The sequence below is a fragment of the Rhynchophorus ferrugineus genome, unplaced genomic scaffold, assembly GCF_030347505.1.
Source record: "Rhynchophorus ferrugineus isolate W39M unplaced genomic scaffold, kcgeb_rfMv2 rfM2, whole genome shotgun sequence".
In the NCBI taxonomy this organism is placed as follows: Eukaryota; Metazoa; Arthropoda; class Insecta; order Coleoptera; family Curculionidae; genus Rhynchophorus; species Rhynchophorus ferrugineus.
The window spans coordinates 35101185-35119403 of NW_027472581.1; the positions used below are offsets into that span (position 1 = coordinate 35101185).

The 18219-nt window shown below is 29.9% G+C and overlaps 1 protein-coding gene across 1 annotated transcript in view; it reads left to right on the forward strand.

Annotated features, from left to right (window-relative positions):
* LOC143191921 (uncharacterized) overlaps positions 1-8364 on the forward strand; it is a 61044-nt gene extending 52680 nt beyond the window's left edge. The window contains exons 3-4 of the mRNA XM_076397366.1: positions 3022-3178; positions 6473-8364. Coding sequence (XP_076253481.1) covers positions 3022-3178; positions 6473-6521 — 206 coding nt within the window. The 3' untranslated portion in view covers positions 6522-8364. The remainder of the gene's footprint in view (positions 1-3021; positions 3179-6472) is intronic.
* Positions 8365-18219: the final 9855 nt, after the last annotated feature.

An 18219-nucleotide genomic window follows, 5' to 3' on the forward strand; every position in this document is an offset into this window, starting at 1 on the left:
TCCATATTCTACTTATAGTGCAGACTATATCAAGTATAGAAATGCATTCATATAAGAAAAAATAAGATACAGATAAGTATCATTTAAAACACATTTTTTAAAAATGGTTTCGCTAAGCTCAATTTTTCAATAAGCAATATTGTTAATAATCAATAAATTATATTAAAATAATACATGGTAGTATGTCAAAAAACCTTTCAAAACCAACACGGTTTATTAAATGCCCTTACAATACTATAAATACAAAATTGTCCATTTTGACCAATTATGAAATGAGTTCCATTTCAACTACATCCTATTATAGGATTTTATCGGGCTCGTTTTGGCTATTGCCAACCACCATAAAACTATAAAAACAATAGACAGTTTTTCACAGACAGGAAAATATATCGATTAAGAATATATTTTCATTACCTTTTCTTTTATGCAGAATAGTCCTAACAAGAAATCAGTTTTAATTGAAGAACAGATTTGAATTTACTTATTTTTATATGTCGTTATTCAGTCCAGTTTTGGTTCAGTTTGTCTTCCAGTTTAGATAAATCTAAAAACAAATGAAATAAAACTAGTAATCAGAAGAGAGATGATACATTTAAGGCAAGCTGAGATATTGCTTATTTTTCTTTAGATTTAGAATATTTCTTTTCGGTTTAAATTTGAAGTGTTTGTTGAGTTGTCATTTATGTTATGTGATTATCATATATTAATAAGTGTTCCACCTTTCATTGCAATGAACTTTCTTCAACGTTGCTTTCGAAACATGGCAATAACCTGTCGAAATAGCTGGCATGGATCCAGTCATCATCTGATCAACAATGTGCCCGTCAAAAAATGCTGCATCGATCTAAACAAGTAATTAAAAAGCGCTATGTCTGCTGAGTATGTTGGGTGCAGCTAAACTTCCCATTTGAGCGGCAACAATGTAACTCTTGGAACATATGGCCAAGCTTTGTCAATGTAAGCATAAGTGTTTTCGATCAACTTGTATGGTAGCCATTTTCAATCCATTTGGATGTCTCTCATCACATGTGGAGGTCTGACCTTTTCACCCTGACCTATCAATCGTTAAAGCCAAAACTGATAAGTGAAATATAATCAGCATTACTATAAGTTTTTAAATTATGCAATGGGCTTCGGAAACAGATTTCTTTAAATCAACCACAAATTAACAAAAGTTGTGAATGTAAAAAATTCTGTTTTAAGCGCTTAATCATTAGCGTCAATAATACTAAATGCATTAATATTTCAAATTTTCACCAATAGTTCGCTGATTAATATACACATAAAGACTTAGTTGGGTATTTATACATTAATTTCGAAGCATTTATTTACTTAAACTATATAAAAGCTACTTGCTTATTTAGTGACTCTATAGGGACGACGTTATTTGACTGTTGGTTTATTATAACGATATCATTATATATTGAGGCTGATTCTGTGATGATCCAAGTAAATTAAAAAATCTTCATTGAAAACGCTCGTTGGCTCAGTATATAAAGTTATTATCTAGTTCTTAATCATTATTATATGGTCTGCCATATGAAAGGTAAACTTTAACAAAACAAATTTTGAAGTGTTTATACATTTCCCATTGAAAGAAAGTTTAATTTATGTTGACGCGACACCCGCTGCTCGCCATTACTTTTTAGACTTCTTGATTGTTAAAAGCGTTACTATGACAATTTCAATTTATATAATATCAACAGCATAAAAAGGAAAATATATTAGAACTTTATATTTTTATACAGAAAAAGTTATTATTATTAATCCGATATTATTTTACAAATATCATTAATACGAAGTCATTAAATATAGATTAATAAACAATTATTAGCATATACAATACATATTCAATGAGAAATAAAAAGGATTTATAAAATAAAAATGATTTTGTCAGTATAATATCCCAGATTTCTTAATTATATGATAACTATGTCTTTATGTTTTAATCATTATTTTCCAATGAAACGTTTTTTAAAGTATGAGAAAGGCCATTGGGAGATAAATATGGTGACTAATCTGAATGTTGAAACTATTCATATTTTAGACCACAATTCTGGCGATAGTTACTTGACTTGTATAAATAGCTGCATAATATCCATGAAAAAGTTTGTAAACTGGACCTTTTTTACGATTTTTTTACGATTAATTGACCAAAAGGTTACAATAATTTATTGTTTTACCAGTTTCGAGCTATATACCGAATTTATACACATTTACTCTCTTTGACGCCGATATTTTGGTTTCATATGACACCTTAAACTTTTATTTCATTCAGAGTCATGATGATCAAAACTTCAATTTCTATGTATAGTAATGAAATGATGCACAACATATTTTTAAACCCTTTTAAGTAACACGCGAAAAATTTTTCTCATGAAGTTTTCGAACTAAAATTATTTTAATCATGAACTCTTGGCCATATTCTTATGAAATATGAAATTTTAAAATTTACTCCTCCTTTTACCAACTAGGAGTTTATCTGGACTGGACTGCAGTTTAGCATGGGCTCCAAACCACGGTCCTCGGCATTAAGCCTACCGACTGGCGAGTGATCAACTTAGAAATCATCCCAGAAGACATTCGGTCTTACCCAGCCTGGTTACTGGAGTCACTGGGATCATTTTGTGTCGTATTTGGCACTCTTGCCTAGGACAATCACAAATATTAAACAATCACAAACATACATTTACGACCATACCCTAGTAGCCTTCGAACCCACGACTATCGCAACATTAGGTGGACTGTCCTGCCTTATTTATTTTTTATTATTATTTGTATTTATATTGGTAAAAAAATTATAAGCTGAAAATAACTTTATAGAATATATATTGTCATATATTGTCTCCTACAATATCCAGCTGACCTAATTTTGTTGTAAATCCATTCTCGATTCTAATTTTGTATTTTATAAACGTCAGATCCTAATTTTGTTTCTTTTGTTTTTTGTTTTTTTTTGTTTTTCGCATCTTAACAAGGACCGAATCAGGACCAACTCATCGCCTTGTCTATTGGTTGCAGGTGACAGTTCCGAGCTGCTACCCTCGCTGAAGTCATCCTCGTCGTCGGAGAAGAGGGCCCTGTCCATGTTCGCCCGTTGGGGACCTGTCAACTCCATCGGCAAGGAGCGCAACCCCATCCGAAGCGAATACAGAACGAAAGCACTGGAGAATATAAGGTAGAGGGTGAAATTTCGACGCACGTGAGTTATCCGGGTGGAGAAGCGGTAGTGGCTTACCTGCTGGGCGGCTGAGGACGGGGGCGGTGTGAAAAATTAGGTCAATAAATCGGGAAATATGACGAGTGACTTTTTCCTAATGGAATATTCAATTATCATTAAGTCAGGTTAATGAATTTCAATTAGCTGTGCCCGCCATGACGTCAGTTTTGTTCCAGAAAAATTTGTTTCTTTTTTGAAGAATTTCTGTAAACGTAGGCGTTTTTTTTTTATGTAGATTTAGTTAGAAAAAGTTATATTAACATTGGAAAAATTTCTGAAGGAATGAATATATATATATATATATATATATATATATATATATATATATATATATAGATTTTTCTAATTATTAAAAAATTACAAGAATTGGTATGTGAATTGTAAGTCAATCGACCTTATTAGCTAGGTAAAATTATTATTTCTTTCTTTGTCTCAAAGGCGTTTTAAAATAAACCTACTCAAAACTTCGAAAAACGACAAAACTTTCATATAAACTGAGAATTTTCTATATATTAGGTGCTTGCATATATTTTAACGGGTGAAATCTATTTATGAAAATGGAAAGAATCAATTTCAACAAACGCTAAACAACCTGACCTAATTATTGATTTCGATGATTTTGATAATTTTGATAATGTGTTAATTGTGGTCAATGGTTTCAACAATTTAAAAGTTCGAAAGAGATTTCGATTTCAACGATGAATTTCAAAACATGTTGGTCCTAAACTCATATTAAACTATGAAATAACTTTCACAGCTTACATATTACATTACATAGCAGCTGATGAATCAACTCTTTTTCATATGTTTATAGGCTATGAAAGGGACCCAAATGATGCAAAAATAACATTTCGAGCCGTTTCGGCCGTCAACATCGAGATTTCATTGCTTGTGAACTAAAAGTAATGTGTGCGACGTATTGGGACTGGCGATGCAGAGTAGATCTACTGCAATAATACTGTTCACAGTCATGGATTAACCTAAGAGCGCCAGCTATATCAATACCGAAGCTGAATATTCATAGCCTTGCTTGTATAGTGCAAGGTAGGAAGCTTTAGCACATCCAGCGTACTTACTAGACACAGCATGTGATTACGACTGGTTGCAGCATGTCTTGGTAGTTTTACGATTTCGAAATATTGGAGATATGCGAATACTCTTTGATGATTACATCGCTGCCAAACCAACATCATTTCTTCTACAAGATTTCATATGTTTCCAGAAATATGAGAAAAACTAAAAAATAATAGAAAAATATGATCAAAATACATGCAAGTATCAATTACATTTTTATAATTAACACGATATACTGTCCTGTACCATAGATAAAAAAACTTTTTGATTGTTTAAATTGCAAATTTCTAATATTTTTTCACAGAAGATATATTTTTCTGAAATGTATAGCTTTATTTCCTTTATAATTTAGAATGTATATCCCTCCCACGTATAGGTTTAACATTTTATAACCTTTCGTTTTAATGGTAATTTACTACCTTAATTATTAAACAAGTTACCAACAACAGAAGTACGCAAACACATATATACTTATTTCATTTATAATTTGGTATTCATTATTCTGGAAATGTTCCTGGAGAAATATAAACCAAATAGTCCAAAATATAACTGCGACGATGTTTGTTATGTACAATTATTGAACTTAGGAACAAAAGGAGTTTCAGCATGACGCATAATTAAGTCGCTGTTGGTCTTTAAACTAGAGTTAAAGTGGATGGAACGTACACATTTACATGTTTTAGATGCAATTATTGCTAATGAATATACATAATTTCTACTGATATTTCATTTGTATAGATGCTTCATTTTAATTTTATTTGTTTTTTTTTTGTATTATATGGATATCATGACTACTATTACTGCCATACAGTGCTTTTATGTATATTTGAAAGTGTACTAGGTTTGTTTAATAAGTTGGAGGAAGTTGAAAATCCGACCGAGGACGGTTTCTTTTATTCTTAGTCAACTAGTACCTATTTATATCATCATAAAATATTTCCCATGAGTTATTATAATTTGTTATCTGGCATTTTATGGGTCTGAAAAATTCCGACTACAAACGGAGATATATCTAGACAAGGTAGTTTTGATACATTTATCACTTTAATTTGCTAACTTTATAATGCCTTTTGAACTAATCGAGCAAGCATCATCATCTTGAAATTTTATCGGAATTTACTAATTATAAAAACACTCTCAGTTTATTGGTTTACTAAATTGCCTCCAAATTAATATCCATAAACTAAGCTTCTTTCATTTCAAAAAAGCTGGCGCAAACCTTTTCTAAACACGAATTCGCTTCACACCTAAAAAGCAAATTTTATTTGATTGTTGTTTACCGAGATCAGTATTTATATGTTAAGATGTAGAAAGATTTTGAGAAAGTACAGAGAGTAAATATAATGACATATAGTTTTTGAGGAGAAGGAGAGTATAATGTCATCTTTGTTTTAGGAAAATGTCAGAATATTCAGGGACATAATGTATCGCTGTACATATGGTGCGACCAGCAAGATGTAGTTTATTATGAGCTGCTAAAGTCGAATTAAACTATTACTGCAGATGTCTACCAACATGAATTAAAGTGAAAAAATATCAGAAATAATGATCAACAGACGGAAATTCATTATCTGACGAATTTATTGACGATTCATTATCATATCTGATAACGCTAATTCTTCCATTTTCTGATCACTTCAGATGGATGTAGCATATCTTGACTGGCATTCGATTTTAAAATGCTGAAGAGGCGTGAAAATGTATTTATGATTGCTACTAAACCATCATCGTTACGGCCATAGTATCGCCATGTCGCTAAAAAGATGAGAAAACGTAAATTTGTTGACTTCTAATAAAATACCCACATATACAGTTTATTAAAGTTAATAAATATTTTGCTTCAAACCAAATCCCAAGTGAAAAAAAAACAAATACCATAGCCAAATAAACAAATGCTATGATACTGAAGTTACAAGCCAAATGAATCAATTTTATACTTTTTCCTAACATGAAATTAGCTCGATGAAAATGATTTGCATCGATTGAGGTCATTAAAAATGTTACTGGATGGTATTTTCATTCTTAAACAAAATTGGTGTTATCTCTGAACCACACTAGAAATTAAGCTATTTAAAATATATAAAGTAAATTAGAGTAGTAAATTTAATACGTTAAAAGTGCCATCAATCTAAAACCTTATGCATATTAGGAAACAAAATAACATATTCTTATTTTCAGCACACAAACAAGAGGACGGATAATGGGCCAGCCTCTAAGATGGGGCTAGAACAATAGAAGACAAGAATGATCAAAGATAACAAGACAAAAAAAGATCGAACCTAAAACCGAATTTGTTGATTTCAACTAGTTCTATTTTTAATTTTTTTTTTCATCCCTCTTTATAATATATACGCTTTATCTTTCCAATTAGCAATTGTAAAAGAAAATAAGGTTTTCGTTAACTCTGCACTCTATAATTACAACTTCCAGTAGTAGGTAGACTTGACTAATATAGAATCAACAAATTCGGAAGTTTATTATAAGACTGCATTATATCGTTTATTTATTGAATATCAGGATATGTTTATGGCACTCTAAGCCCCTATGATTAATAGCAGGAACGACGTTAGCTTTAGGTTATCTGGAATCCTTCCTTCATTAGATAGTAACCAGTATTACGTATTCAATGTAAGCTTTATGATATACAACGACTAGATATCCGAAAACTTAGCGAAAAAATGATATTGATTAACAAAAATGCAATTTTTTTAAAAAATACCCACATAGACAGTTTATGTGTCCAAGCTATTTAATATATATAAATATATAATATACATATAATCGATATCATCGTTTGATTTCATTTAAATGTATCATCTAAAGGTCCTGCAAAGTTTAAAGTACTTCTTTGCTGGCTGAAGAAGATACTTTGGCTGGTGATCGGTGAGCGCCATGAAGATCATCTTGGTAATGGTAATTTTGAACTGCAATAAAATGTGAACTGTATTTTCTCGAAATTGAAATCAAGCTATTCTATGTATGTAGTAACAATAATAGATTCGAACAATAAAATGGCAACGTATATTTTTGTTTCCTTTTTGTTTTACTGCAGGTTGACATTGGAAAATTCGATATAGTGAGTGGACTTCACAACACGCTTAATTGTTTTCGTTCTCTGTAATATATATTTTTAATCAATCAAGTTATCACAATAGTCGGCAAATTTGATATTAATGAAAATCAAATTTTTGTTTATGTTTTTATATTAAATAATGAAAATACTAATCAAACATCTCCAACACTCATACGCGTAGAAACAACTTCAACCCATATAGTTGATAAGATCTATCTTTTTATAAATTATTAAATCTTTTGAAACTGTATACATATTTATATTATTTCAAATGCGTCTTCCTCAGTTAACCCATTACCATTTTCACATTTTTTCAAAATTTAAAATTATCAACGAATATATCACCCACTATCGTCTGTTCTATTCATCTTTTGACATACGCTTAACAAGACATATTTTTGTTTGACGTTCTATACTTTAAACTCGAAGTATCAAAAGCTTGCATACTCTCATGAAAATGAACAAGTCTAACTAGTCTAATTCAGAAAATGTTTTCCAATATTTCAGGTACATTTAGGAACACCAAGAGCAGCAGCCAACTGTAGCTATTATAATTTTGCTCTATTTCCATAGATCCTACTTTAGAGAAACTAAGGTCCCAAAAATGTGTAAGAATATTCTAATAAATATGTATCTTTTTGTTGAGAAAGAATACAGCTAATTTAAAGTACTACATCAAGACATATCTCCAGATAACACTATAAAAATTAATCGGATTCTTTAATGTCAGCCTGTATTCCTTCAATACCCCCAATGTATATACGGATGAATATCAGAGCTACATCTTTCATGCGACACATTATATATATTTAAATGTTTTCATTAATATTTCAAACAAAATATACGTTCCCTGTATGTCGTCGTATATAGACAGCAATAAATTAATGTGTTTGCTTTCGAACTGGATCTTTAAAAGTATAGCGTGGATAATGTAGAGTGTCAAATATATATATACATATGAATAAAAGTGCAAAAAATAAATATAATTTCATTTAAAGTGAACTGTGTCTGATTTTACCCAAATCTATTTCCACTCATTTTTGATTACTTCCTTCCTTCTTCCAGTCCAACTTTTTAACCTAATAACACATGTTAAACGCCTCAAAATTATCATTAATACTTTTTTCAAATATAATTTACATTATCCTCATATATATTTATCTTCATAGATGTAAAATTTAAAAAAATGAATGGATTAAAATGCAAAAATATAAGTTTGTCCTTCTAATATAAGATTAGATTATTTTTAAATTGAATGTTATTTCAACATTAACAGGTGAAATTGATGTCACCTTTAATATTATCATATTAACACATTCATTATAACAATTAATTTCAAATCTTCACTGTAAATAAAGTTTTACTGCTCACTAGCGATTGGAAATATATTACAAAATTATATTTTTGAACAAAACAAAATTTTTATGAAAAAAAATTGTGTAGATATAGCACTTAAATTTGATGCAACTGTTTTCCTTTTAACGTAGATTGGTAACTATGTATAAATAAATCGCTAGATAGTAGTTTGTTTGATATGTAAGCTGTCAGAATGTATAAGTTACAAAACAATCTCATACTTGAAAAATTTAAAATCATATTTTAAAAAAATCGACAAAGAAGTTGGCGCACATAGAACATAAACAATCGAACAACTTTGAAATAATATTAATAATTGCATACTGTATGCAACAATATTGACCTATAGTATTAATTTTAAAAATAAAAGTAAATAAAACAACAGGAAAATTCCTAGAGGAATGGTCTGAACGATGAAGACAACTGACAACAATAAAATACACGAAAAATACATACTTTTTCACTCGTACCCGTGACTTTCGATTTAAGCTTGGATATAATGTTGTTCTTATCAAATGATGTAACCGAAAGTTATTGGTAATCTAAATATAATAATATAACAGGTAGTTATGGGTATTTTTTTTCTAAAAAAAAATCTATTGTTTACAAATTATTGTTATATTTTGTTTTTACTTATTAAATATGAAATGAAGTCATCTGTAATTTTTTCTCGATATTATTGTAAGTAAACCTATAAATATATTCTCATGATTAAACATGTTTAAAAGATCAATGTTTAAAAATAATTAAAAATATACATATCAAAAATAAGAACGGAGACATGACAACTAATGATGAAAAACTAATAGAGGTGTATGAAATACAGAAGCCGACATACAAAAAACATACCGACCAATAAGGAAGCAATGTAAAGACTTGAAAAAGATACAAATTATAGAATTACAGAATATACTGCGAAGATAAAATACTACCGGAAATGCTTTAAAAAATGTCGCTAAAACCATCTAGGATATCACTGGAAATTTACAATTTAACATTGGAAGATGTACAAATCCCATAAGATTGGAGACTAAGTCTCATTGTTCCGATACACAAAAATGAAACAAAAGGAGCTGTACTAATTATAGAGCGACTACTCTGATTACTCTCCTAAAACTCTTAAAAACATTTTTAATAGAGTAAGAAGGTAAATATTATACTGGAACAAAAGAAGCAAGTGATAAAATGATAAGAGTAATTAAAAAATATATAAGAAATATATATGTACATAAAAAGTGAAACATCTTCTGAACTCAAACAGGACTAAGATAAGCGGCGGAAGGCTACGTCCAACATTGTTCATAATACATACTAATGAAACGAAACTAACAAAACCCTAAGTAAGTGAACTAAAAGAATAGGAATAATACTAAACAAAAGCAAAATGAAGATTATGATGATCCAAATTGAAAAAGTAAGGTTAAAAAAAAGTAAATTGTTGGCTTCCTAAACGAATTTGGGACAAATGTAAAAACGAAATACTGCAGGAAAGAAACGGCTCTTGTCTATCGTGATCTATGACTTTCCTGTGAATTTCAGACAACATACAAATTCCGCGTTAAATTAATTGTAATATTGTGAGGAGATCCAATATTTCATTAAATTTTCGGCTTTTTTGTATGATCTTATCATCAAAATCATTTAATCACATGTATAATTAAATTATATGTGGATATTTATTTATTTTTTTATTTCATTTCATATTTAATAAGTAAAAACAAAATATAACAATAATTTTTAAAAAATAGAACTGTTTTTTAGAAAAAAATACTCATAATTACCTGTTATATTATTATATTTAGATTACCAATAACTTTCGGTTATATCATTTGATAAGAACCACATCATATCCATTTAAGCTTAAATCGAAAGTCACGGGTACGAGTGATGAATAGTACTAATTCGTTTTTAATACAACATACCCACACAAAGCGGAATTAAAGTATGCAGCCTAATTAGTTTTATGTTTACTAAGATTAAGAGTCCCTGAAAAGAGATTTGCATATATTATGTAATTGCGAATCGTTTTCCAATAAACACTTTCGTCATTTCTTAATAATTAGTCACACATGAATATTATTGAATTTATTACGTTCTTACAAGAACCACCTGGGTTTTTCGTTCGGAAGCTTTAGTTAAGAAGTTATAATCGAGATTGTTTTAAGATGAGTAGTAGAGGAATTCCAGCAAAAACGTAAAATACAACAGTAATATAGAAAAAAAAAAGATTTTAAAAGTAAATAGTAAAATCAATTAGTTGATGGGATTCCAATTTTTCTGACTTTTAAGTTCAAATTGGTTATTTTTTGTCGAGAGCGATCAGTATTAACTGTTACCAAAGCGATTTCGCCTTGTTGTCAATGAGTTGGCCTGGTCAGGTCACAACCACGATTTTTTTCACTTGAGATTTTCAAAAATAATCTATTTTTATTACCCTTTACTATTGGGTGCAGAAATGACTGAATTTCGTACCTTTAAAGCAGCCTTTCACTGAACCATTTTTCGATTTTCTAATTGTTTGTCATTCCATTCATGTGGCAACCATCTTTCCATTTTTCAAAACATTTCCAGTCATTAATAATCGTTTACAAATTGCGACTGGGGCTCACATTAAACTTTTCTGCCAATTGTTTTTTAGTTTGTGTTGGATTTTCATCTAATATCTCCTGAAATTTCTTGAAATTTGCCTTGAAAGTTAGAATCCCCATATATATAATATAAATATATAAAAATATCTCTACCATAAAACGCATAAAACGATTAAATAAGCGGCTTTTTTCTTTTGATGAAAGAAGAAAAGTAATACGTACCGCAAATCGTTTTGTTTCGAGCTAAACGCTGTTATTTTAATAGAACGTAACTTATGTATTTTTGTGGCTAATATTAGTATATATAATAAAATAACATATGTATCAAATCATAACATTGCAAACTTATGGTTACTGAAAATTACATAAAACCGCTGAAAAAAAAAAGGAATTATAGACGCACCTGTTAAACTTGAACCTTAAAACATATACACTTTTTATTAAAAAGTATTTTTAAATTATTTTTTATAGAAATAATTTTTTAAATAACTTATTATAGATCTGTTCTTATTACATATTACACAAATTAAACATATATTCATTAGATCCTGCTGGTGAATAATCTGATCAGTCACCCAAAAACCATAAATTGTATCTTTTCTGTGTAATAAGAATCTTATATTTAACTAAATATAATTACCATAAATGCGTAATACTATATTTATATTCTATAGTAAAATGTTAGAAGACATTATTATTTATTCAAAATATTAAAAACAATTTTGATACAAAAATAGCGAAACAATGATATAAATTAAATTTAATTGTTATGTGGCCAATGTAGTTGAAAGTGCGTAGATTACTTAAATTCTAAAGCGAGAGTTATTTGAGAATGTAATCCTAAAAATATAGCAGTAGTAAAGAAAAAGAATGCCACTCAAAGCACATGGAGCATCTGTATAAATTTTAAAATATTTACGGTTCAAAATATACAATCTTGGTCTTATAAATAAGTTATGTATATACTTGAATAGAAAAATGTAAATATGTTACTAATAAAAGTATTTTTCGAATAACCAGTAACAACACTCTCCTAAAGAAACGTTTCTCAGATGTAATACAATTTTTGTGAGTATCGAAATGTACCTAATTACCTTGAAGTTCACGTTCGTCTTTAATAATCTTCTGAACTTTAATATTTATTTTTAAATATTCATGGTATATAGATTTTGCATTTTCCAATAGTCGACGGTTGAGCAACTTATTTCAAACCCTCTTTATGATCATGCATACTAAACTGTCAGCTTCTGCTCAAATTATTCTAGGCTAGGTTAGGAGATCTAACCTGAATGAAGTTGAATCGTTTTTACTTTTTTAAAACAAAATTTTTATTTAGATAGTACATTACTGTTCTTTTATTTATTTTTTTACATATTTTAGACTCCTAAGTCTCCTTTTACCAACTATGGGTTTATGTGGACTGGACCAACTATTTAACTTGACCCCGAACCACGGTCCTCGGCATTAAGCCTACCGACTGGAGAGTGACCAATTTAGAAATCATCCCAGAAGACATCCGGTCTTACACAGCCTGGTTACTGGCGTGACTGGGATCATTTTTCTTATTGGATTTTACACTCTAGCTTAGGACAATCACAAATATTAAACAATAACAAACATGAATTTACGACCATGCCCCAGCAGGATTGGAATCCGCGACTATTGCAACAATAGGAAGGCCGACACTGCGCCATTATTGTACTTCAATTTAGAACAAAATAAAAATACGGCATTCAATCAATAAATCAAACCTATCAAAATCCACTGATCTCTTACACATCCAAACCATTATTGAAGCACATGTTTTATATAATAATATATTGGTATATTGGTTTTATTCTTATCTTTTATTATATTGGTATATTTATTTATTATTTATTATTATGTGATATTTATATAAACGTACGATGAAACAAGATTTCAATATTAAGATAATTTTGTAGCGAGTGTCATCATAATGACCAATACATAGTCGACGCCCAGAGAGAGAGAGTGATTTCCCCCTAGAAATTATAAGGAGTGTCCAAAGTATCCTGAAATAGTGTCAGTGCACCCGAATCCACTCGCCAAACAATTAAATGTGCACGATGTCAGTGAAGTGTGTAAGTTGAAACGTTTACTACCATTCGACCTGATTAATATTATACAGGAGATCAGTTGTAATGTACTTATCCATTGGGCAGATTGTGGAATGCTAAAAGAATTTAAAAAAATTATCCGATATGTCCAACTCATTTCCAAACTTCGTTTTTGAATTTGTTCACCAACATTTATTTGCACTGATTGATGTTAGTTCCTCTGTAAGCTTAGAGCATTTCAAATATGATGCCTAAATTTTTTGTGTATTTTCTTCCGAAGTCCTATTAAAAATTAAAGAGATTAAATCTAAAAGTTGCAACGATATGTTATAAGCAAATTTTAAGTAAATATTTCTGTCCAGTATTGTATGTTAAACAAGTGACAAATAAATTTTATGGCCTATTTTACAATGTTTCTGTAACGAAGAAAGTGAGTTTATTAACTTGCCCTAATGCCTAGTGGAATGGCATAAAGATCCTCAAAGCTTAGAATGAACTTAGTGAGATCGTTAGAGTCAAATTTGCCGAGTAACTAACATCAAATACGTATAGACACCCAAAGTAATTTGCAATTAGATTGCACAATCCAAAAAGGATACATTTCGGCTAGTCGACTACACATCAAATAAATTGATCAATATGTTAACGAACATACGTGTAATGCAGCTCGTCAATTTCTATAATTATCGTGTAATTTTATTAATGTTATTGCGTCGGAATATGCTGTTGCATATATTATAGGTTGAATTTGAAGTTATTTTTCGTAATGAGTGAGGATTCGTAATGATGCAATTGAAATAGGAGCTGGTTTTTTGTCTGGTCAATATTTATTTTTATTTATAATATTTAATTTTTATTTTGTAATAGTTAAAATTATAAGCATCATTATCACTTCATTATTTATATATTTTAAGTAATGCACTGTTTATTTCCTTAGTCAGAGAACCATTTGCACTTATCAACTCTCCATATCATTTTACTGTACAAAACATCTTAGATTGATATATCCCGAGCATATTTAGCTAATCTAACAACAAATGCACAAATGTTACAAGTAATACTTCACAACGAAAAATATTTCTAGCACATATATTTTTTTGCCAAATATGCATCTGTTGATGGCAAAAATCATCATCAGTGTTGCATGTTAAGGAGAGAAAACAATGCTGCAATAAAATACAATTTATTTTCTCTCTTATTTGCGTAAATTAATGCACAAAGATTAGCTTATTTATTTAAACAATTAATGTCAACAGATACATAACTAATATGAAATAGAAAGAAGAAAAATAAAAAATGTATTAAAAAATCGGTACTTTTAGTGAAGCAGGATTATGGTTTGGGATTTGGGCTTGTTTTAACATCGGTTATTCTTCGAACCAAACTGCTGATTGGAAATAACTGACGAGAACTCTGCCGTTCTGTTCGATGTGAGCTTGTTTACGGATATTTTCTTCGAACGGAGATTTTGTTTTTGCGGGTTGGTCTCTACGCCGACAAAAATCGCCTTCATGTGTCTTTCCTGATGTGTTGACTTTTTTCTCTAGACTCTGCTTGATTTGATCGATGAATTTTGTTTTATTATTGAAACTAGTTGTATTATTGGTGGTGATCGGGAACTCTGATTCAACAAACACGTTTCTGCAGCCCGATTTGTTCACATTTTTCGGGAGGGAAACATTCTTAAAACTGTGAATTTCTCATGCAAATAGGATACGCGCGTTATAAACGTCATATATGTCTAACTGGCTACGCGCTTCGTCTAGCCTGGTACAAGTTATCCAGAGCCAAGTGTTTTGTGTCGAACGGTACCTTTCCTACTGTGGTCTAGATTCACCATACATTCGATGCAATACAATATTTTAGAGTCTCATAAGTTATAATTCTTTTCCCACGTTACAGTTATACTAAAACGTTTAAATGGCCTAATAAATTAGATCCCTAAACCTATATAAACTAAAATATACATACAAAAGGCATTTACATTTTTTCATTAAAGCCTAATATATACAATTCGAAAATTATTTCACTCCAACATGAGAATAACTAATAATTGCGGCTTTCGAACCCTGCTGGGGGCATGGTCGTAAATTTGTATTCGTGATTATTTAACCTTTGTGATCATCCTTAAACAAGAGTGCAAAACTCGACAAGGAAAATGATCCTAGTCACACCAGTAAGCGAGGCTGGATAAGACTGGATGTCTTCTGGGATGGTGTCCAAGTTGGTCACTCGCCAGTCGGTAGGCTTAATGCCGAGGACTATAATTCAAAGCCCACGTTAAACAGTAGGTCCAGTTCAGATAAACTCTAGTTGGTAAAAAGAAGACTCTAAAATATAACAAAAGAAACTAATAGGTTAAAGAAACTTTTTGGAAGCAGCACATAATAGTTCTCAAAAGAAAATCAAAAGCTTTTAAAAGAAATACTTTTTTGAATATATTGCAGAATTAAGTACCGAGGTAAAAAAGCAGCTGTATTATTAAAATGAATTGGATATTGATTTGTACTCCATTAATATAATACTCTATTGAATTCATGCTAGTTAATGGACTAATGAAAGCAAAAATCACATAAATGGAAAGTAATACAAAGAACTGACGCAAGATTATAACTAGCACTTTTCGAAAATCAGTCAAGCGAGATCCACAACCTATTATCATATTATCATATCATATCAATGTCTAAGGACCTGCAACAATTTAATTAATTAGGATGAATTAGGATGATGGAATTTAAAATACCAGGTGTTTCTTTATTCATTGAAGTTATAATATATTGTTAATACTTTTTAATCAGAACACGGATTCATCATTCAGTTCAAGAACTCTTTTCATTTTGAGGTGATCCAAAGAGCGACCCAATTGTTAGCTTCTTCATAAAAAGATAATTAAAATTTTCTTCTATTACTTTGCAACATATGACTGAGCAATGCCCAACTCAATTTGATCAGTAGTTATTTGTAATGTTCCCTTTTGTCGGTATATTTAAGCCGAAGAATTTTATAGTAAATCACTTCGAGCCAATATCAAATATCGTTATCATCTAACCAAAATTATTTGACTTGGCCATTGAAATGGATCATGGCCAGGCTTCCTTTATTTACTAACTTTAGAATATTTTATTTATTTCATTAAAACAATTCTAGTTTTGACTCAAGATTCCTTCATTCATACACACAGTAGCCTTAAGTGTGGTTGTTATCGTATGTAGTCTTTTTTTGAGCTCGGCTTCAATCTTATTCCCTATATGCCTCATAATGCGGTTGAAATATATATAGAATATATTGCCTATAATTTAGTGAACATAAAACGTATACTGTATAACTAAGGAACCTTATTTAGAAACATATATTTAAAGCCTCTGATCGAGCTTATAAAAACACATCCATTATTGCTTTAAAAAGAATGCTGTTATAGAAGGCAGTTCTGGAAAAAAAACTTTTTAAAGTTTACTATATAAGTTATGAGAAAGTTTATATGGTGAGAAAATAATTGCAGAGAAACTAGTAACAATAAAAATAGAGGGAATTCTTCATGCAAGTCTACAATCATGACCCATGACATGGTTTTGCTTTCGTTTAATAAAATAATTTCACATTTATTTTATATACATAATACAATATATATTTATATATATTTATATATTTATATACAATATATTTTATATACATAATACAATACAAATCCTGAAATTAAATACCACAACCACTACCAGTTTACAATAAGTTACTGATAGAAGAAACCCACATTTTACTGAAAACCGATCCCTTGTTAAAACTGATTTTCTTAAAATATACAGGAAAATCAATCTGATAATTCAAAATTGAAAAGTTGTAATTAATATATCGATTCCTTTTCGATGAAAAATAAGAACACCTTATTTTATTTAGATATAAATTTAGATTGCATCATCTTAATACTGCTCCTCTCATTTTACTATACTATTTTATAATCAAAATTTAATTACTGATACATAGGTCGTTACTAACTTATATGACTTATATATGTAGTAGCGACCCGCCCCGGCTTCGCACGGGTGCAATGCTGACACTAAATACATACATTAAATACACTACAGAAAAAATATGAACGTTGTATATAAAAACATAGCGGCCCGCTCCGACTTTGCACGGGCATAAAATATATATGCCTATGTCACTTAATGAAAACATGATTAAAATCGATCCAGTATTTTTGGTTCATTCATTACTGCCCTTGGCCTGCACGCATTAAATTTGGAGTAAAACAATTCCTCTTCCCCTATACTTACTATGAAGATTTCCTGCTATCTTTGGAATATCTAAATTCATACAATTTTTATTACATTACACATTTTTAAACGCAAATTTTAAATTTGTAATATCTCCGAAAATATTTGTTTAATTTACATGCTGTAAGGAACCATATTGATCTATATTAATTGCACACTGTATTTAAGGTACTTAATTCGATAAGGATTAATGCCGTATTGCTTAAAATAGCTTCGTAAATAAGCCATTTTCTCACGTAAAAAGTAAACAATAAAAATGGTTAATGTGGGTTATCCCTAAAAGATAAACATATACCATCGCGGACTTTTTTGTAGACCTTTTTATGGTGTACAATACTGTAGTACATTAATTTGATCTAACTCGTAGGGTTAGGCAGCGTTTTTGCTGATTGCTAAATAAGCCTAAAAAAATAGGTTAATTTACGACATCACGTTAGAAACCTCTAAAATTAGCAATGTTGCCTTAGTATATTATGCATGTATTATACATATAAACCTTCCTCTTGAATCACTCTATCTATTGAAAAAAACCGCATCAAAATCCGTTGCGTAGTTTTCA